This window comes from Diabrotica virgifera, chromosome 3 (genome assembly GCF_917563875.1).
Source record: "Diabrotica virgifera virgifera chromosome 3, PGI_DIABVI_V3a".
Classification (NCBI taxonomy): domain Eukaryota; kingdom Metazoa; phylum Arthropoda; class Insecta; order Coleoptera; family Chrysomelidae; genus Diabrotica; species Diabrotica virgifera.
In genome coordinates, this window is record NC_065445.1 from 63,622,032 (window position 1) to 63,645,745 (window position 23,714).

General features: G+C 31.5%; 1 protein-coding gene and 1 non-coding gene across 2 annotated transcripts in view; both read right to left on the reverse strand.

Annotated features, from left to right (window-relative positions):
* Window positions 1–1,537: 1,537 nt before the first annotated feature.
* The window catches only part of LOC126881092 (pyrimidodiazepine synthase-like), a 43,648-nt gene continuing 21,471 nt past the window's right edge, over window positions 1,538–23,714 (reverse strand). The window contains exons 3-5 of the mRNA XM_050645132.1: window positions 18,277–18,499; window positions 10,832–11,074; window positions 1,538–7,653 (exon numbers count right to left, since the gene is read on the reverse strand). Of these exons, the coding sequence (XP_050501089.1) occupies window positions 7,519–7,653; window positions 10,832–11,074; window positions 18,277–18,499 (601 nt within the window). The 3' untranslated portion in view covers window positions 1,538–7,518. The remainder of the gene's footprint in view (window positions 7,654–10,831; window positions 11,075–18,276; window positions 18,500–23,714) is intronic.
* Trnaf-gaa (transfer RNA phenylalanine (anticodon GAA)) lies at window positions 23,630–23,702 on the reverse strand. Its single transcript has one exon. It is a non-coding gene; the product is annotated as a tRNA-Phe (tRNA).

Here is a 23,714-nt window from a genome sequence, read left to right on the forward strand (position 1 = left end):
CGATCTCCTGATCTTCCTAATGTGTTTGTTTGTTCTCGTATACTTCTACCCCATCATAATAAGACATTACATTACGAGTAAGTAATATATTGACTCAGATTAGGTAAGTTTACAAGCATTATCATATATTGAGAAGCTAGTATGAGCCCGCAAAGAGCAAAACCTATTAAACCACAAAATTCTCAGAACTCATTATTTACGAATCAATGAAGCTTCTTGGAATTCATTGTTTTGAGAACTGTGTGAACTATTGTAATGATCTCCTTACAGTGTAGTGTATTTCTTAATAACGATGGAAAAACATTGAATGTCTGTCCAGATTGTTACATTGCTGGAAAATGGAGCAAGCCAATTGAATGTTAGTCGTCAAATTGTGCAGAGAACTTAGCAATAATTTTTAAGTTCGGATCGCCACCCGGTATGGCTACCAAAAGGAAGACAACAGTCAGAGATCACGTTCTCACTATTGCTGATAATGCGAGATCACACACGGCAAGGATTGTAACAAAGTATCTTCAAGATGTTGGTGTTCCAAAAATGGACTGGTCTGCCCAAAATCCAGACCTTAATCCTATTGAGCATATATGGAGCCTTCTCAGAAGACATGTAAAATGTATACCCGCTCCAACAACATTGTGAAGAGCTTCGAATGGCTCTCATTGAGGAAATATACCACTTTTCCCAAAGGAATATCCAAAATGTGATCAATTCTATGCCAAATAGAATGATAAGTGCCATCCAGAACCATAGTGGCAACACACATTATTGAGTGATATAGTCGGTTCGCTAAACTCGGCTAGCGATTTTAGTAGGTATTTTTTTTTTGTTTTTTGCCAAGATTGGCAAAATTACTAACTATTTTAGTACCTAATTATTTTTTTAGCTCATTTTACCAAATTGGCAAAATTACTTACTAAAATCACTAGCCACACTAGACAAACCATGTGGCGGACCCATTCAATTATTGTGTATTTTTAAAACCATAAAATGAAAAATAAATCTAAAAAACGACGCAAAATCGACGTAAAAACTACTTTTTTCATATCACGTATTTAAAACGTGAATTATGGTGGGACAAATCGACGTAAAAACTACGTTTTTCATATCACGTATTTAAAACGTGATAAAAATGACGTGAAATATGGTGGGACATATTCACGTGATTTTCGATGTCGAAAAAGCGTGATAAACTGATGTCGTTTGGTGATAATTATGACGTTTTTTCAACGTTTTGTAAACGTTATTTGGTTGCCTGGGATACTTACCTTTTAATGACTCTATAATTCAATATCTGCTACAACTGTAACTATAATGCTACATCGAAATTTTCAATACATTTAGACATTATTTTCTCAAATTTTTCCTTATTTTCCATTTGCTACTAATAATAATGATGGGTTACGTGCTACAAGAGCAGTTGACTAAATACACAATATATTTAATTTGATATACTTAAATAAGGAAAAAATAAAAAAAACTTAAATTTTGTGAGTGACCGTTTTCTCTTACGCGCGGTGTAAATAAAACAAAAACTAAATATATTTCACGAAAAATATTTATTTATAAGTACCAGCACCATTACAAAACGTAACAAAAGAGTATATTCACAACATTCAAACTCAATACATATTGATACAAAAGATAATTGTATTAATTCTATACATCGTAATACAATAAATAGTGACAAGAGTAAAAAAGAGGAAAAAATACAATTATTAAAAAAGCAGCCCTATGATAAAACTAAATACATCTAATATATTGGGTGATTCTAGTATATTAATGGTATATAATAGAAAGAGATAAATATACACAAGGTATGCCAATAGTATAAAGCAGTGGTTCCAAGCCACTTTCTGATGTTCGCGACCCATCCCTCATCCATGATGATAGCATAAGGAACACTAGTGGGTCGCGATCCACCGGTTGGGAAATGCTGGTATAAAGTCTACAGTTATACAGGGAAAATAAATGACAAATTTGATAGAAATACGGTATTCAGCACCAGCTAGAATTTTTTAGTAGATTTTAGTACCTACAATGAACTTAATTGAAAATTTAAAATATTCAGGATGCGCTCCTTTCATAACGCTGTACACAGTTTACTGTCAAAATAAACTTGAATTTTAAGGTTGAGGTTGAATATATAAATCCAAATTTAAATAAATTAAACCACTAAAAAATTCTTTTTGTTATATCAATTGGTTATTAATGGATTGTATTAAGAAATGTGCGCTATGTGTTATTAAAATTAATTGCACAAACTTTACATAATATAAAAGTTATAAAGGTGGAGCTGTATGTAGACTTTCATTCAGTATGAGCAATTATATTTTTGTAAATATAACCGCAATAAATACAGTAAAACCTGTCAGTAACGGCCACTAAAAATGAAGGAACTATTGGCCGATATAGAAAGGTGGCCGGTATTTCCAGTTTTTGTAGTCCACAAATACATAAAAGATAATTGGAACTTTGTTTATTTTGTTAATAAAAGCAAATATAATTCTATACATAAACGGAAACTACTAAAGCTACTTTAATATCATAATATAAAACAAATCTAGGTAGGTATATACTGTATACTACGGAAAAAACAGATTGATGTTAAGCTTTTTTAAAGAATTTTTCAATTCCCTTTTATTTTTTATATCCTTTGATAATTTGAGTTTTTACACCATATTTTTCGGCCAACTTTTGTGAATTTAAATCATACTTATAAATAGTGACAAACGTTTCTCTTTTACAACGCTTTAACATTTTATTATAGGATTTTAAGAACCTTGTGACCACCGACCCGATACAGGTCATTTAATCTCCTGTTTAGGTAGATACAATAGGTCCTAATAAATAGTACTGGGAATTTCGATCAACAAATAGACAAAATGATTTTAACAAAATTATTTCGGCCGACATTCACATTCAATTTCTATAAAATGGGCTTTAAAAATATGTGATTATTTGGCCACTTCCGTATTATAAAGGTGGCCGTAAATAGCAGGTCATAAATAAGGGAATATACATATAATTGGTTTGGGGAATTTTGAAACCGTAAGTCGTAAGTACAGGTGGCAGATTTTGGCAGGTGGCCGGCAACACAGGTTTTACTGTATGACAATACTGTATGACGTACGTATACATTGATAGTATTGTTATGTGTATTACAATGGCGTAAATTATTCTCGCATACGGTATCTGATTATTTCATAACATCTTCTGAATTTTGGGCTCATGCAACCCAGTGCATAAGCGCCTGAATTGGCTCTAGCTATGCTCTGTCTTTAAACCAGAAGGAGTAATTCAAATTCACCGCGAGGTAATGCTTGTTTGTAATTGATCCAACCGCAGACAAGTTTACTCCAGTGTTATGAAATTTTTATGTAATTTTTAGATTCTTTGTCTGCTTTTATATAAAAAACAGTTGTTTTTAGAACTTTTTAGCGACGTATTTAGTATAACGATATGATTACCGTCGAATGCCGACATGATCAACCAAAAAAGAAGATGTATTTGATAATTTTTGTAGTGAAATTATTGGGTGTGGATCTGTTTTAGTTTACTCCTCCTGGATTAAAAACAAGGTATAGTACCTTTATATGAATTGATCCTAATAAGGTTAGCTATTGACACAGTAGGCTCTGTTCAGTTGAACGTGGCATACCCTGTATATTAAACGTCCAACTAGGTATATAAAATATTAAATAATTAACAGTAAATAAATTATTTTTATTAACATTTTACATGCAAAACTAATATATTTGACCGTAGGTATAAATAAATTACTATCTAAAGATGCTTAAGGTGAAGATTCTGTATATTATGTGTGTACAGTACCATTAAGTACACCTACTATACTGTGACTGTGTACTAATATATTAATGATGATCCTAATAATTTTTATACCATCACAATATTATTATAGTCCTTCCATTATATCTTTGCACATGCATGAAATTATTCACGAATTACTTTTTATACTACGTATCTTTTTTTACGCACAGAAACTAGTACCGCAAAATTAAACAGCTTGTCCATAGAAACCACAATAAGTTAAACAAGGATAAACAATACGTCTTTGATACCTTGTTTACTATAAATTTTGACGTTTATAATTTTTAGTTACAGTGACATTAGCGCATTTGTTGTGTTTATTGGAATTTACAACTTATACTGAGTTTATTTTATAAAGTTAGGGCCGGCGTGCAGCTGAGTGTGCCCACAGCAAGAGAGAAGAAGAACCCAATGCATGTACAGACGTTACAGCTATGTACATGGTTTGGAGATAGCAACATATGCATTCTCTGATGAAAAACTAATGAGTTTTGAAACTGTTCGGTCAGAGTGCTTGTTGCGCTCTCTAAACAAACTGAAATATAAGACGGCTTTGGCTTCGTGTTGGGGCGATATGAAAATGGTTATTCATTTTTAATTATAATGTACTTCTTCATCATGAGTATTTATCTATTAGTCTTTTAAGTGTGTATTTATTGTGTTAATTACTATCAACGTATAACAATAATAAAAATATGCCTATGTATTTGTATCGTTTAAAGTATGAGTAATTTTTTTTGAAACTTTTATTTAGCAATATATTACTTATAAACATTCTAACAATAAGCAACTTTGGGGCTCGAAGTAAAAAATTGACTTTAGGTCAGTCCAATGACTGGACCTCTAGTATGGAAAAAACATAACATGTTTGACACAAACCATAGGGCGTCTGTTATAGGGCTTTTCATTCACAGTCATTTGTTTCGAGCTTCAGTCATGTGTCACATAATATTAATATATCTACGTCATAAGTTATTCTTATTTAACAATGATACAAATGATATTGAGTTTAATTAAATTAATTTTTAGCCTTCTAAGATTGCTTCTAAGAAAACTAGGTTTTTCATATCACGTATTTAAAACGTGATAAAAATTACGTGAATTATGGTGGGACAAATCGACGTAAAAACTACGTTTTTCATATGTATTTAAAACGTGATAAAAATGACGTGAATTATGGTGGGACATATTCACGTGATTTTCGACGTTGAAAAAACGTGATAAACTGACGTCATTTGGTGATAATTATGACGTTTTTTCAACGTTTTGTAAACGTTATTTGGTTGCCTGGGGAGTAGCTAAGCGGCAGTGTGCTTCCGGAGTTCAAATGCTACCGCCGGCAAGAACAACTACATTTTTAAAATGTTTATAGGCCCCAGGTCGACTCAACCTGAATAAAATGAGTACCTTGGGTAAAACCAGGGGTAATTATAGGCGGTGGAAGCGTAGCACTGGCCCTGTTACCTTTCTTGTATACCGTAGACCCTAGATATAGCAGACTACCCTGCTATACTCCCAAAACCACGTGAGCGGTATAAAACGGGAGACTATTATATATTATTTTATAAAGTTATATTATGTTAAATATATTATACCACAGTTAAATATAAATGTACATTATAACTTTATAAAATATGTCCACCGCTAATATCCATGTCCTAATTATTTCATTGACATTACATATTAATGATATTACATATCGACGCAACGTACGTTTCACTTAATGTTTTGATTTAACTTGTTTGCAAATGAATCATGACGTTTGTGCAAAGATATAATGGAACAACTATACCTTTATTTAATAATTCAAAAACAAACACAAATAGTGATGTTTTTGCAGATATAATAATTAGCTGATGTATGTGTCTTTAAAAATCTCAATAAAAGGCACTCAATAAAAATATCGAAGTCTGTGAGAAAAGATATTATGTACACAATTTATACGTGAAAAATTTGTATACGAGTAGACTATATAACAAAACAAGAGCATGAAAGCAATGGGTAAAAAAAATGGCGACAAGTAGAAAAGAAATTTTCCGATACTGCCCAACAGCTAAGAAGACCTAATGGATCTCATATGCCTGGTTGAAAATGAGAGTGAAAGGTTTGGTCTGGAGTTAAATCGTTGATTGAATAGCCGAATTTCGAGTATTCAATCAACGGTTAAATATATCAAAGATAAAATCATGGTATTAGATATCCAACACAACGATCATCTACATACATATAGTCCTGTCGCCAGGGGGGGTACAACGGCCTCCTGTATTCAGATGGACTTACCCAAGTTTTTTTTATGTATTTTGACCTGTAGAACACGAATTTTTTGGGTAACAGTTGATCCGGATGTCGATAAGATTGTTATAAACCAAGAAGTTGAGGAATCACATAACAGCGATTTCTCGCAAAACAAAACATTTTTTTGTATTTTTTGGGGGATTCTAACCAAAAAATGTTCCTACAAATTTTTTTGTAGGATGCATAGTTTTCGAGATAAACGCGGTTAAACTTTCAAAAAATCGAAAAATTGCAATTTTTGAACCCGAATAACTTTTGATTAAGAAATAAAATAGCAATTCTGCTTACCGCATTTGAAAGTTCAAGTCAAATTATATCGGATTTAATTATTTGTATTGCTAAAAATTTATTATTTTATTGTTAAAAAAAGCTACAAACACATAGTGTTTCCGGTGCCTAATACATGCGTTTTAACGCATGCTACGTAGAAATAGCCCCGCTTGCACTTCTACCTATTCTACCTACTCGTTCGATTTTAAATGAGAAATCATTGAAAACATCACTCAAGTACTAGGTGTTTATAGCTTTTTTTAACAATAAAATAATAAATTTTTAGCAATACAAATAATTAAATCCGATATAATTTGACTTGAACTTTCAAATGCGGTAAGCAGAATTGCTATTTTATTTCTTAGTCAAAAGTTATTCGGGTTCAAAAATTGCAATTTTTCGATTTTTTGAAAGTTTAACCGCGTTTATCTCGAAAACTATGCATCCTACAAAAAAATTTGTAGGAACATTTTTTGGTTAGAATCCCCCAAAAAATACAAAAAAATGTTTTGTTTTGCGAGAAATCGCTGTTATGTGATTCCTCAACTTCTTGGTTTATAACAATCTTATCGACATCCGGATCAACTGTTACCCAAAAAATTCGTGTTCTACAGGTCAAAATACATAAAAAAAACTTGGGTAAGTCCATCTGAATACAGGAGGCCGTTGTACCCCCCCTGGCGACAGGACTAATAGCCGTTATTTAAAGATTGACTGGATTACTGCTTTGTATTTAGAAGAACGACTTATTTATCCACATAATGACCTAAGTGAAATTTTTAGAAAAATCTTTAAAATAGAGAAATCAAATGTACCTGATCATATTGAGATAACTTGGGAATACTACATTATAGTAGCTTTGAACATAGATATCCGAAATATTGGTATGCGAAATCAACTAATAATATATTTATGTTTAAAGCACGTGAAAGCATTTTTTATGTGTAATGCTATAATAATTTAAACAATTAACAAAAAATTAAATTCTCTCTGCGTACCTGCTAATGAATCAAACTTAATGACTCATTTGTATATTTTAGTATAAAAACAGACTTTAAAAGAAATACGAGATTAAAACTATGGTTATTCTTTTGTTGGGACTTAATGTGTTGGTGATGATGCAGTTCAGTTGGAATTTAGAATCAGATCGTAGTCTGGCATACCCGCTCGGTACGACTGTAAATATTTTATGTGGTAATCTGAGTGTAGTAGGCTTTTCTTAACGGTAGTTTCTTCAGTCATTTGGTTTCGCCATTCCATCTGAAAAAAGAAAATATATAGATATTTTCGATATTTAAACAATGCTTACTTACTACTAAAATCGACCGAAAGGAAAATAATAAACGTATAAAGGTGTAAAAATCTCAACAGCATACGATTTTGACGAATAAGGGTGTAAAATCTTAAACCGGAATAAAATATTCATGAATTAAAGAGTTTACAGAACATAAAATAAAAGAAAAATCTATAACTACCTTGGACCATTTGCTTAAGGCGGGTTGACACGATCCAAGTGTATTTGATTAAAGTCTGCTTGGAGACTGCGAGCGCAAGACGTGGAAGCTACTTTGATTGTGTCACCTATTCGTCCAAGTATACATGTATAAACAGCTTCTAGCCAAGTTGGCATCGTTACGTTCATTGCAAAGGATCTTAATGTCATTAAAGTTAACCATATGTTTCGAATTAATCGCATGTTGAGCTAGGGCGCAAGTATGCTTTGATAAAAATGTCACTCCGGTGAGAGGTTAGTCTCCCTTTAAGTGACGGCCCAGTCTGACCTATATAGCATGAGGTATATATATGATAAATTATGTTCACTTGCTCCAGGGGGACAAGTGTGTTTTAGTTTTGGAGAACAAATTTTTAACTGTTTTTGCATTTTTAACATTTCAATTTGAATTTGAAGGCCATTGAGAGCCAAGAATCGGTTCAATTAGCGTCCTTAATTTTATATTCCTTTATCTGTACATTCCATAATGGTTCCTCAGCTTGGTATGACTCCATGAATTTAACGCTCTCCATTTCAGACCATTTTATTTTTGTGTTTACTTCTCGTTTTCAATTTTCCGACACCGACGCTAATTTTACAATTCGACACTACTTGCATCCAAGAAAGTTGGCCAGCGCCCTAATTAACTTGGATAAAACCTGCTAATACAAGTGTACTTGGAGGAAGAGGTGACATAATCAAAGTAGCTTCCAAGTGTTGTGCGCGCAGCGTCCAAGCAGATTTTAACCAAGTACACTTGGATCGTGTCAACCCGCTTTTAATGACTACCAATTGTGAGTTTTGGCATATTCCAGGATCAGTTTTCATTACAGGGAACAACTGAACTATCTACAAAATGAAAATCAACAAAGCAACAGTACCTGTCAAAACCCCGGCAGTACTTTACAAGTATGGGAGTGAGGACGTAGCCAAGCAAGTCCACAATATTATAGCAAGAGTATGGGAAGAAGAGTAAATGCCTGAAGAATGGAACATCGGTTAGCTGTGTCCAATACGCAAGTGTACTGACCACAGAACAAGGTTGAATGTGGCAATTACACAGAGATAACTTTTGAACACAGTCTGCATGATACCCTCTTAACATAATTTACACATTTACACAGCTCTGAGGAAATTCTTGGTGGATATAAAAGTGGATTCAGCCCTGGACGGTAAACTGTAACGTAACTTTAACGTCGGTGACTATAATTTTGAAGTGCTTTAACAATTCTCTTAAGAGGATCGGTACGTATTTTCGGCTGCAATGCTATTCAAATGGGGATTCATTTTTTTCGAATCCTGAGAAAACCAATAATTATTTTTAAAAAATTTAAACGCAGAATGAAAGATTACGTTATTAGCGAGGGCCGAAAGTCCCTGATAACTTCTATAATGTTTATTTTAATAAGTTACAGGGGTGAAAAACTAAGAGAAAATTTAGTGCGATTTTTAATTTCAAATATATCATTCAAAATAAACTTTTTATTTATTCTAAGGGACTTTCGGCCCTCGGTAATAATTTAGTCTTTCATTCTGCGTTTAAATTTTTCAAAAATATTTATTGGTTTTTTCAGGATTCGAAAAAAATATACACAATGTTGTGGTAATATTTTCCAAATCTATCTTTGGCTTACAACGCACTCAGCGGAATATAATATTGTCAGCATATATTGTCAATCAGACACTGACAATCAGTGACAATTTTAAATATTTGACATTGCATCGGGAATATGTTGAGTTATTGATTAAATATTATTGATATATAGTGTATTTGATAAATAATTGATTTAAGAAGTGAACTTAATAAAAAGTTATTTATTGTGTATTATTTGTGGAAGATCCAAGCAGAGAATACATCAGGATAATATATTCTGTGATCCAAGTATTTTGTTGTTAAAGATGTTCAAAACTGTAAGCGTTCCATAATAATATATTATTAAAAAATCACTTTAACACTTTTCCTCTTTTCTCGATTGAGTATTAGTCTTTGTTGTACAAATAAATTATTACAATCACTGAATACATAGTTAGTGAAAAAATTATCACATTTATTAACTGAATTAATAATTTGCAATTATAAAAATAACAGTTATCCAAGAACATTCAAAACCCATCTCTTTAAATTAATGATGACATTTTCAAGTAGAATGACATTCTAGTAATGTTTACATAATATCCATACCAGTGTGAATTTTACTACACGTAATTTGCCGTGTAAAGACAGAAAAAGTAGGGATACACGTAAAATATTTGCGAATTATGTACCCATAGCCTTAACTGGAAAGCAGTGTAAATACCAATAACACAATAACGGAAGAGATAGAATAACGCTCGCAAATAGACAGAGACCATAGAATAACGCTCGCAAATAGAAGTTACTACAGAATAATCAAACTCTTATGTTAGCTGTCCATTCCTGGCCAATGAGGAAAAGCTGTCGCTTTTCCAGCTTTTCCTCATTGGCCAGGTTTCTAAGGCGTAGGTGAGAATGGGTGTACTAAACTGATGATTAAAAATCTAGACTTATTTCTATAAAATAACTTTTATTGGATAAATTCACTATTTGATTAGCAGGAACATAAAGATGTTTATTTGTAGAGAAAACAAAAAACTAACGACTTTTCAAGTTCTAGACAAAACTAGAGCGACCTGCACCGGTGACGATTGAATCCTAGGGTATGTTATAGTCTTAATAACCTTGTTTAGAGTTTAGAATACTAGTTTGAGGAGAGGAAAAAACAATGGCTTTGTCTAGTTGGGAATTCAATCAACACTTCTTAGAAACAGCATAATCCTAGGGATTTGTAGAGAAGAAAAATAATGGAATAGTGTATTAATTTTTATGTTTCAAAACAGTATCAAAGGCAAGGAGATCGGCCTAATATGCTGGAATAAGGATCTGACTATGCTTTGCGCTATACAGCATTAAAAAAAAACATATCTTACCAATTTCTTGTATTTGTCTCTTCTTAGAAGATGCTGATTGCCGAAAACTTTTAAGATTTCCGCTCGCTCGCACCATGGCCAAATCATGTAGTCTAACATACCAGGTTTGGTGCCACCAAAGAATGGAGTACCCCTTTCTCTTAGTTCCTTTTCGAAAGTGGAAAGGCCTGTTGATATTACTTCGTCGTCGTTGACGTTCATTCTTCCAATATTCACCATTATTCGGTACATTGTGTTAATAACCTACAAGCAATAGTTAATTAATTAATGTTAATCTTTAAAAATGACTGATAAATCATTTAACTATGTTAAATGTAATTCAACTAACTTTTTATTATCGAAGTCTAAAACTCCAAGGGCATTAGAATATTAAAAATATTTTTAATTTAGTAATACATCTTATATTTATATAAACCCACTTTTGACAAAATTTGCCAACGTGGTAAAACACATAGGTAAATATGTAAATTACAATAGTGTAGTAGTCCGTGTGCATAAAAGACCTGCGTAGTGTCCAAGAAAGACTCCCCAAACACCAGGCACTCGCTTACAGATCAGAGCAAATTAAGACGAGGTCGAAGCAACATCTCTGTTGGCAGAAGTCCTCTAAAAACCAACAAGAAATCCGTCAAAAATACTCTTAGGGCCGGTTGTTCGAACGCTAATCAACAATGATCACTATCAAATAATTAATTACTGTCAATGTCAACTTTGTTTGGGTTGTTAAAAAGTCTGTGGAGTCTATAATCAATTAATATAACAATAATTATTAACATAATTAATAATAAATCTCATAATTGTAATTAATTATGTTTTCAGCAACCCAAACAAAGTTGACATTGACAGTTTTGGTGACAGTAATTAAATATTTGATAATGATCATTGTTGATTAGCGTTCGAACAACCGGCCCTTAGACCTTAAATTAAGAGCAATCACAGGTCACAGGTATTTGAACTTGACAAGTTTCATTCAGATATAATCTCTGTAAACTAGTCAAAGTGGACAGAGTCATATTTAGATTCTGCCAGAATCAAACCGCCTAACATATTGTGTTCTTAACTGCAGAGTCATTGCTAATGTCATAAATACATAAGACAGATCTTTTTAGGACCTCATAACAAAGTTAATAAACGGAAATCGAAGCGGATAATATAAAAAGGCTTTCGCCCTTTGTCCGTTCTATCTCGTCTCTTGAATATAAGTAATTTGTACTGTACTATGTATTTCTTTTCTTCCAGATTAAAAGACCCTAAACTGATTTTTCTAACCTGTAAAGGTGTTACCCCTGAAATAATCCTCACCCGGAAGTCCGAACGGAAGCTGTGTATGCTACATTTTACTTGTGTTGCTTAGGTGCTTTTCAAAAATAAAGAATAAACAAAGGGAGTGCAATCATGAAGTCCCAAATTCAAAGTATGTACATAAGTCTTGAATCTTTAGGCACTTCGAAAAAGTAAACACTTCAACAAGACAGACCAAGGTTTATGCTTATACTTCTATTATGTCGATAAATTACCCCAAATGATGGGTACTCCTGAAAAGGAAATAATCACTTCAACAAGAAAGATCATGGTTTATGTGGATAATTATTTCAAATGATGAGTAAGGTGAAAAATAACAAGCAATTAAACTTTGTAAGTCCTAGGTTTTCACCAAAGATACGGAAGTCGATATTTTAACTCTTCGTATAACTTTGCGCCGATCAATATACGATTTCACTAATTTTGAAACTTGTCACAGGTATAATTTCTGCTATATATTTATATGCTGACTTCCGGTTACAACTATTTAACCGAAAGTGATATAAAAACCGGACGTATATATTTGTTCTTTTTTTGCTAAGGCGCTTCGAATAATATATCGCTTGTACTATTTCGGCGACTTTAAAACATTACTTCCGTTTGTAACTCTAAAACCGGAAGTCCGATGCCAAATTTCTTGAAGATGAATGTCATTTTCAATTCATTGTCAATCAAATTAAATGATTGTTACATCTAACTATGTATAGAACAGTTGCAAATACCTCCCATGTAATATATTTGATAATGTCTTAAAAACTAGATATAGATAATAATAGATATGTATCAAAGATAATATCGAAGAAGATAACAATAACATTAGTCTAAATTTACAACCGCGTTTAAAATTTATGCAGAAATAATTGAACGTTACCAGAAAGTAAGTATTAAGTATTTAGATCAACAACATCAAAAATATCCATATTATAATAATTATCGCCAAATATAGGACGATATGAATGAACACTTTCAAGAAGAATATAAACTATTAGCCCGATCAAAGAACACACAATTTTCCGAAAACCTCAAAAGAAATAAAGGAAGGATGAAAATTTGGGAATAGGTAGTTAAAATTATCTATTATTATACAGGGTGTCCCGAAAAGATTGGTCATAAATTATACCACAGATTCTGGGGTCAAAAATAGGTTGATTGAACCTCACTTACCTATATACAATAGTGCACACAAAAAAAGTTACAGCCCTTTGAAGTTACAAAATGAAAATCGATTTTTTTTTCATATATCGAAAACTCTCAGAGATTTTTTATTGAAAATTGACATGTGGCATTTTTACGACAGGAATATCTTAAAAAAAAATTAAGTAAAATTTGTGCACCCCATACACATTTTATGGGGGTTTTGTTCCCTTAAACCCCCCCAAACTTTTGTGTACGTTCCAATTAAATTATTATTGTGTCACTATTAGTTAAACACATTATTTTTAAAACTTTTTTGCCTCTTAGTACTTTTTCGATAAGCCAGTGTTTATCGAGATATTTTGAATATTTGTCGAATCCACCACATATTTGTATATGGTTAAGTACGGTTATAGAGACCTGTTAATAATCTGAAAATTTATTTATAATTTACATTTTTAGGTATATTTTGAAAAAGAAGCTACATCTCGATAAAAGGTGACTTATGAACAAAAGACTAAGAGACAAAAGTTTTAAAAACACTGTTTTTAACTAATGGTACCACAATAATAGTTTAATTGGAACGTACACAAACATTAGGGGGGTTTAAAGGAACAAAACCCCCATAAAATTTTTACGTAAATATATTGAAAAAGAAGGCGCATCTCAATAAAAACTGGCTTATCGAAAAAATACTAAGAGGCAAAAAAGTTTTAAAAACGTTGTGTTTAACTAATGGTACCATAATAATGAATTAATTGGAACGTACACAAAAGTTTGGGGGGGTTTAAGGGAACAAAATCCCCATAAATTTTTTATGGGGTGGACAAATTTCACTATAATTTTGTTTTAAGATGTTCCTGACATAAGAATTATACATGTCCATTTTCAATAAAAAATCTCTAATAGTTTTCGATATATAAAAATCGATTTTCATTTTGTAACTTCAAAGGGCTGTAACTTTTTTTGTGAGCACATTTGTACTAAGGTAAGTTAAGTTCAATCGAACTATTTTTGACCCCAGAATGTGTGGTATAATTTATGACCATTCTTTTCGGGACACCCTGTATAAGAAAAAGTTTACAATTCTACATCACCTCCATTTTCCAAAAATTGGGAAATACGGGGTGAAAAATATTTTCTCGGGGGTGAAAAAATATACATTCAAAATAAGTTCGAAATGGGATAAAATGACTTATTCTAAGCAACTTTTGTTCTATACAGTTTTTTCATTAAGTCAATACTTATCGAGTTATTTACGAGTGAGTATGTTCATTTTTAACAAAAACAAAACATATTTTTGGACGGTTTTTAGCAAATAACTCAAAAAGTAAGTGTTTAATCGAAAAAAAATATTCCTAGCAAAAATATAGCTTATAAGAAAATGAAAAAAATGGTGTATGCATGAAGTTTGTGGACCCAGTAGAAGCAGAGTTGTAGCTAATGAAAAGTAGGTTCTTATTCGTCAAATTCCAAATCGAATATTTCAATGTGAAATAACCAAAAAAAGGAGCACTTTTCGGGGAAAACTCATAACTTTTTTAAAGTGTTTAAAAAAGGTTTCATTCTGTTTTTCAAAAAAAACTTCTGGCATTAAAAGTAAGTGAGTTATGCTCAAAACAATGTTGGTCCTCAAAATAATGTTATTTTTTAGTAAAAAAATCGCGAAGTTACTTTACTTCTATATTTTTTAAACGATGTATAAGTTTCATTGGTTTAATGTGCACATTTTTGAAAAAAATTGGTTTTAAAATAAACACGTTTTTTAATTTTGAAAAGAATTCATTTTCTTTTTTAAAATAACTTAAAAATTATTAGTAATACCAAAAATCTCAAAGAGTAATAAAATGTACGTTTTGCTTTTCTGAATACTCTTTGAACCGATGAAACTTACAGATCATATAAAAAGAATACATAAGAAAAGTAACTTGTGAAGTGGTAACGATTAAATTTATTTGGGGCCAACAATATTTTGAGCGTAACTCACTTTTAATGTTAGAAGTTTTTTTTTTTTAAACAAAAATAAACCTTTTTTTAAACACTTTAAAAAAGTTGTAACGAGTTTTCCCCGAAAAGTGCTCCGTTTTTTGGTTATTTCACGTTAAAATATTCGATTTGGAATTTGATGAAGAACCTAATTTTCATTAGCTACAACTTTGCTTCTAGTTAGTCTATAGACTTCACGCATACACAATTTGTTTCACTTTTTTATAAGCTATATTTTTGCTAAGAATATTTTTTTTCGATAATATACTTTTTGAGTTATTTTCCAAAAACCCTCCAATATCATGTTTTTTTTTTTGTTAAAAATGAACATATTCACTCGCAAATAACTCGAAAAGTATTGACTTAGGGAAAAAACTCTATAGAAGAAAAGTTGTTTAGAATTAGTCATTTTATCCAATTCTGGACTTATTTTGAATGTATATTTTTCACCCCCGAGAAGGGGTATTCTCCTCCATTTTTGTAAAATGGAGGGGATGTAGAATTGTAAACTTTTTCTTATATAATAATAGGCAATTTCAACTACCTATTCCCAAATTTTCATCCTTCCTTTATTTTTTTCCTACATTCCTGCACCTACATTCTAATATAATATTATCCAAAGACTAAATATGTTTTAAATACGCATATTTCTAGTACTTATGTATGTAAACACTTAAGACCAACTGTTGGCTCATAGACAGTAGCATATGAAGGATGATTCTATAAATTAATTTATTATCTTAACATCAATGACTTTCATCATAAGTAGGTTATGTTAAAAATTTTAACATTAAACATTGCACAATTGATTGCTTCACTATTTCTCACAGGTTGCAACTACAGGAGACTGAAAATTAATATTTGGCATTAAAACAAAAATAACAAAGATGACAAAATAACAAATAGGTAAAACAGGGAGCCCTAAAAATATACAATTTATATTATAAAATATAAAATTGTATGATGTGTTTCCATTTACAAAATTTCTAACAGGTGACATTAAAATACGAGGGCAAGAATATTTTAAAAAGAGTATCTTATTTAAAAAAAGTTTATTCCTCTCTTTCTCTCTCTTCAATTCTTGCCCCCTCGGAGGGAGTGTAGTGGTCGTCGTTATTAGTGTATTGTCCATCTCTTTCATTGCCTCATTAAATATCTCTTTCTCTGGTTATTTCTTTTAACTCATGCAGGAAGATCTAGAAGAGAAAGGATTACCAACGAACGCATTAGATACCTACATAATGGGAATCGAACGAACAATCAAAGAAGACTTATCAACAAAGTAACTTATCTGGTTCGGCCATATACAAAGAATGGATGAACAACGAATACCAAAAGAAATATTAAAATGGCCACCAGAAGGAAAGAGAAAACGAGATAGACTGATAAAAAGTTGGAGCGAAGGAAGAGACAAAGAGCTGAGAGAAAGAAACAGAGATAGGCCTGGATTCCGCGTACCAAAAAAAGTTGATTAATAGCAAGCTGAAAATTTGTTAATAGCTTAACGGTGTCTAGTCCGACAAGCTTTGATGTATGGGAACACTGGAACAGGAGAAGTTTTAATTGTGGAACGTGTCATCCTGACAAGTATATGATTGTGAAAACTAGCAGATTGTTTTTAAGTTTATTCAATAGCAAACTTTATATAATATATGAAAAAATGTTTGTCGGACAAATATGTTGGGCAAATATAACAAAATACTAGAACTTCTGTTGGAGTGAAAGTAAAGAGGATGATAAAATCCAACAGAAGTAGGAAAAGAAAAAAACTATTGTGGATAATGGAACAAAAAAAAATGAGAATAGAAAGAAAATAGCTTCTCCGTTGAGAAGCCGAAGTAAAAAAATACTACTTTTGCAGTAGTATTAGTAGAGGAAGATGCAAAGACAAAGAGGATAGAATTGATAAAGAAAGTGATATGAACTGATAATAAAATTAGAAATAGATATATGTAAAGTAAATGGCTAGCTAGATATGCAAGAGAATGACCGCTTGACACTCAAGGAAGGATTCGGCCAATTTGCACGCCCGTCAAGACAGTAAATTAAAGGAAATGACAATGATGGTTAGGAAAGGAAATATTAAGATAGTGCTCAGAAAATAGACAAAATAAATATAATAATATAATAAAAATAAAATAAATTTTTGGGCGCCAGAAGGGATTTGGGCGCCAGAAGGGAGCTAACTAGGTTAACACTCTTCCAAGTATTCTACGCTGCTCTAGAGTATTAAATTTGTAGCAAGATTATATTAAATGTGTAAATATAAAGGAATAATCAGAAATAATATCGACAATAAATAAATAGTTATTAAATATAAATGTTGGGCATTTTATAGTCCGTTCGCTAAAATCAGACTCAACTGGCTAGTGATTTAAGCTAGTAATTTTGCCAATTTGATAAAATTGCCAAAAAAATAATTACTAAATAGTTAATAATTACTAAATATTTAGTAATTTTGCAAATTTTGTCAAAATTGGCAAAAAACAAAAAAGTTACGTACTAAAATCATTAGCCATTTGCGTCTGAGTTTAGCGAACCGACTATAATAAGTCCAACACGTAGAACATGTCAAATGACAGGAATTATATTGGTGGTAAAATAGCAGTCTGACTTTTGCACGGGAGTTTAATGTAAGGGTAACAAATCAATTGGAAATTCTGTCCGACAAAATACATGGGACGTTTTCGTAGTCTGACGTTCGAAACCTGTAACGTGTTCCACAATTAAAACTTCCCCTGTTCAAGTGTTCACGTAGGTACATCAAAGTTTGTCCGACTAGACACCGTTAAACTATTAACAAATTTTTCGCTTGCTATTAATAAACTTTTTTTGGTACGAGGGATCCAGGCCTAAGAGGAAGACCTATGGAACAACCGGATGAAGTGGCCATTGGATGTTGGAAAACGGCGGAGAACGATATAAAAACAGGCTTGTAGTACTAGATAAAAAAATTTAGGGAACGCTTTCATGACTGACAGAAATTGAATAATTCTATTACTTTAGTCTATTAAATACCTTACCCTATTAAATTGTTCAATAAGAATTCTATCTTTGGCCTTTTGTAAGGGATCCTTGGGGTAGAGATGGTGCTGATGATACCTCTCTTCAAGATAATCCACTATTATCAAACTTTCCCAGATAAATTCTCCATTTTCTACTTCTAATGCAGGTACTTTACCTCCAGGTACTCTGTCAAACAGCCATTCTGGTTTATTGGAAAGATTTATATTTACCACTTCATATCTGAAAATAATGATAACAATGTTTTAAAAGTAAAATCTTGGTTTTACGATTAAAATATATATTTTTTTAATTAGTACGGGCTTATGTGGCATATAAATTTAACGAGCGTTTAATTTTCTTTCCAATGGTAGCCTAATCGTAATTTAATATTTTTTTGTTAACGAGTTGTCAAAAAGTCACACTCAAAACTTCATAAGTGATTGGAACGAAGCTGATGATTGAGATGTAAAAAAAAAGAAGTCAAACGGACTTAATTCCGGTGATCTAGGAGGCTATTTAATTGCTTCCATTTTACCAATTCACCTATTCGGAAATCTCTCTTTTAACCTGTCCGACTCCAAGAGCATAATTAGGTGGAATACGTTCCTCCTGTTAATTACCTTCTGCATCAATTTGAGTTTCTAGATTAACAGCTGTAAGAGGATTAATAGTTTCTTCAAATACAGTAAAAACATATCTCCTGTCAAGTTTTCTTCAATAAATAAAGGTTCAACGAGTGTTTTCGAGAATCATAGCTGAGACTTGTGATTTCTTTTAGTAGCTCTTTTTTATTGGATATTCCTTTCAGTAGTTTTTTATTTCTAGTCCATTAGCAATACATACTTAGGTTTTTTTGTTGGCCCCCAATACACATATATGTTTGGTTTTTGTTAAATTTATTTCTAGATCCATTTGATATTCTATCAGTTTTATTAAATACTCTAGACTCCAGGTCATCGTAATTTTAAACGGGTCTACCCCAAAATCCCGACAGCCAAAATCCCGACAGTCACAATCCCGACGGCCAAAATCCCGACACGCCAGAATCCCGACAGGCCAAAATCCCGACAGGCCAGAATCCCGACAGGTTTGATAAGTTTCTTTTTAACATATAATTACATTTATTTCTTGTTTTTTGTTTATGGTCATCTGTTTTTTATTTTTTGTTACTAAACAAAAGTATTTACCATTTAATATGAACTAATTTTCTAAATAAAATTTTTAACATGGGTATATGAATTAAATTATTTTTTTTTGCCAATATATAGTCCAATAATATATGTATAATCAAATCCTGAATTCAAGTTTACTTTCATATAATAGATATTATCATGTCACTTACAACCTTCCATTTCAGTAAGTATAGCTTTTATATTATAAAATGAAGTGTTTAAATAATTTTTTCTTTTAAAATACATAATAATTAGTAGGTACCCGTACTTATTAGTAAGTAATATGTAATTTTTCAATTTCAATACTCTATAATATGATTTGGTATTGCATTTGAAAAGGAAACAATAAATATTCAAAATGTAGTGGTCGGAATTACTTATGCGAGGATTGTTGCATGTCGGGATTTTGGCCTGTCGGGATTCTGGCGTGTCGGGATTCTGGCGTGTCGGGATTCTCTCTGTCGGTGTTTTGGCCGTCGGGATTTTGGCTGTCGGGATTTTGGGCGCCACCGATTTTAAACAGTTACTAATTGATTTTCTGAAACACTTAGCGTATAACAAGTGCATTAGGCAGTCTTAAGCAGAGTTTTAACAACCTTACGCAGCCTTAGGATTTTGTAAGTTTAAGGTTGTTACTGACAGTTGATTATTGTTTCTTATAAACGAATCTCACAGTATTCAAAACTTAATTGTTCTTTAACAGCATCCAATATAATTTCCAGAAGAGGCTTTTTGTATTTCTGTTTCATAACCTAGATACACTACTAATAATATTGATGTAGGTCTAGGTACATATTTTGAATTATACAGGGTGTAACTCAAACGTAGGTAATAAATTGAATCATATATTCTGGGACCAAAAATAGTTCGATTGAATCTAACTTACCTTAGTACAAATGTGCACATAAAAAAGGTACAGCCCTTTGAAGTTGAATTGAAAAAAATGAAAATCAATTTTTTCTAATATACCTATCGAAAACTATTCGAGATTTTTATTGAAAATGGACATGTGGCATTCTTACGGCGGGAACATTTTAAAAACAATTAGCAGTGAAATTTATACACCCCATAAAATTTTTATAAGGGTTTTGTTGCCTTAAACCCCCCCAAACATAAAAATTAAATTATTATTGTGACACCATTAGTTAAACACAATGTTTCTAAAACTTTTTTGCCTGTTAGTACTTTTTCGATTAGCCAGTTTTTATCGAGATATTTGAAAATTTCGAGGGCTGAGGACAATAAGGTTCCAAGCGTCATTTCATAAATTTTTCGGGAGACAAATTTCTAATTTTAATCTATCATAATTTCGTTATTTGAAGGACTGTAAATCTTAAAATTATTTTATACTACAGTGTGGTAAATTGAGATAACGCCTCACGTTAGATAATGTCGTAACTAAGATTCTAGTGTGCAATTCTGTAACGTATTTACTGACGTCTGCAGTGTACTTGGAACCTTATTGCACTATAAGCCTTGTACTTGGAACCTTATGGAATTATAAGATAAACATTTCACAAAAAATTTAAAATTTTCCAAAAATTGCTAGCGCAATTGGTGAAATTAAGGTACCTAATTAATACCTAAGGTGAAATTTGTTGAATTTTTTTCAGTAACTGTTTTATTTTTCATTTTGTCGGTTGGAGCTATGATAAGTTTATTCAAATTACTGGATTTGACCGGAGATCGAGAGGTCCCCGGTTCAAATTCTGGATGCCCTCTGTTCTTTTTTATTTTTTAAATTGTTGTTATTGTTTTAATAAAATTTTTTGGAAAGTAGTAAGTATAAAAATTAGTTTATTTAAACAAAATACAAATAAACTGTTAAAAGTATATTTATTTCATTAAAATCATATAATAGAAGTAAAACTTCTTATGTGCGTACAAAGTACATATTCTTTTTTTTATTTTTGTTTTAATAAAATTTTTTAGAAAGTAGTAAGTATTAATATTAGTTTGATATTTAAATAAAATACAAATAAACTGTTACAGTGGCGCACCTAGTAGAATTTTCCTTGGGGGGGGGGGGGTTGGCTTGGGCACCGAAATTTTTTTGTATTGTTTGTGAAAGACAAGTTACATTTTCCTACTACTTTTTAAATATTTTTTAAAAGCGCTGAGGGGGGGCTGGGTACGCCACTGAAAGTATATTTGTTTCGTTGAAATCATATAATAAAAGTATAACTTCTTACGTGGGTACAAAGTACACACACTCTTAATTTTTCTAAAGTACTTGTCGCTTGGAACCTTATTGCCCGAACATGAAAGTATTTCACGTACTTGAAACCTTATTTCATCATTGATTACACCGCCATCTAGAAACAATTCAACGTTTTGCAACCATCATTCGATGTAGAATTCTTTAAAAAACCGATTTTGTACAAAATGTCGCTTGGAACCCTATTGTTCTCAACCTTCGATTTGGAAAACCCACCACATATAGTGAGCGGCAAAACTATGTATTAAATTTATTTTTTCGAGAATGAGAGATTTTGTTTCAACCAGTTTCGGGATTTCTCTCCAAAATCTCCCATTCTCGAAATAGTGAATTTATGCCATAATTGTGGCCCTTTTTGTATTTGTAAATGGTTAAGTAAAATTATAGAATAATATTTTCATATTACATATTACCAGGTCTCTTTAAGGCTATGGGTACATAATTCGCAAATATTTTACGTGTATCCCTACTTTTTCTGTCTTTACACGGCAAATTACGTGTAGTAAAATTCACACTGGCATGGATATTGTAGACATTACTACAATGCCATTCTACTTGAAAATGTCATCATTAATTTAAAGAGATGGCTTTTGAATGTTCTTGAATAACTGTTATTTTTATAATTGCAAATTATTAATTCAGTTAATAAATGTGATAATTTTTTCACTAACTATGTATTCAGTGATTTTAATAATTTATTTGTACAACAAAAACTAATATTTAATCGAGAAAAGGGGAAAAGACATCGATTTTTTAATAATATTATTACGGAACTGTTACAATTTTGAACATCTTTAACAACAAAATACTTGGATCACAGAATATATTATCCTGATGTATTCTCTGCTTGGATCTTCCACAAATAATACACAATAAATAACTTTTTATTAAGTCCACGTCTTAAATCAATTATTTATCAAATACAAATATCAATTATTTATCAATAATATTTAATCAATAACTCAAAATATTCCCGATGCAATGTCAAATATTTAAAATTGTCACTGATTGTCAGTGTCTATGACTGACAATATATGCTGACAATATTATATTCGGCTGAGTGCGTTGTAAGACAAAGATAGATTTGGAAAATATTACCACGGCATTGTGTTCATTTTTGTCGAATCCTGAAAAAACCAATAAATATTTTTGAAAAATTTAAACGCAGAATAAAAGACTAAATTATTACCGAGGGCCGAAAGTACCTTAGAATAAATAAAAAGTTTATTTTGAATGAGATATTTGAAATTAAAAATCACACTAAATTTTCTCTTAGTTTTTCACACCTGTAACTTATCAAAATAAACATTATAGAAGTTCTCAGGGACTTTCGGCCCTCGCTAATAACGTAATCTTTCATTCTGCGTTTAAATTTTTCAAAAATACTTATTAGTTTTCTCAGGATTCGAAAAAAATGAATCCCCATTTGAATAGCATTGCAGCCGAAAATACGTACCGATCCTCTTAATCTTATTTAAAAATATGTGGTTCTTATTAAAAAAATAAAAACTGGCTTATTGAAAAAGTACTAAGAGGCAAAAAAGTTTTAAAAACATTGTGTTTAACTGATGGTACTACAATAATCATTTAATTGGAAAGTAGACAATTATTTGTGGGGGTTTAAGAGAACAACACCCCCATAAAGTTTTTATATTATGCACAAATTTCACTGTTATTATTTTACAGATGTTTATGCCATAAGAATGCCACATGTACATTTTCAATAAAAAATCTCTAATTGTTTTCGATATATGTATTGGAAAAAATGTATTTTCATTTTGTAACTCCAAAGGGCTTTAACTTTTTTTATGTGCACATTTGTGCATAGAACTATTTTTGGTCTCAGGACATGTGATTTAATTTATTACCTGTCTTTTTGTTCTCCCTGTATAATAAACTCTATATATAAATTTATTACAGAAGTTTTGTGCATTATTATTATAAATATAACAATTTGTTAAAAAAAAAAGAAAAAACTTTTGCCGAAACCAGGGATCGAACCAGGGACCTTTAGATCTTCAGTCTAACGCTCTCCCAACTGAGCTATTTCGGCTATACAAGTAAG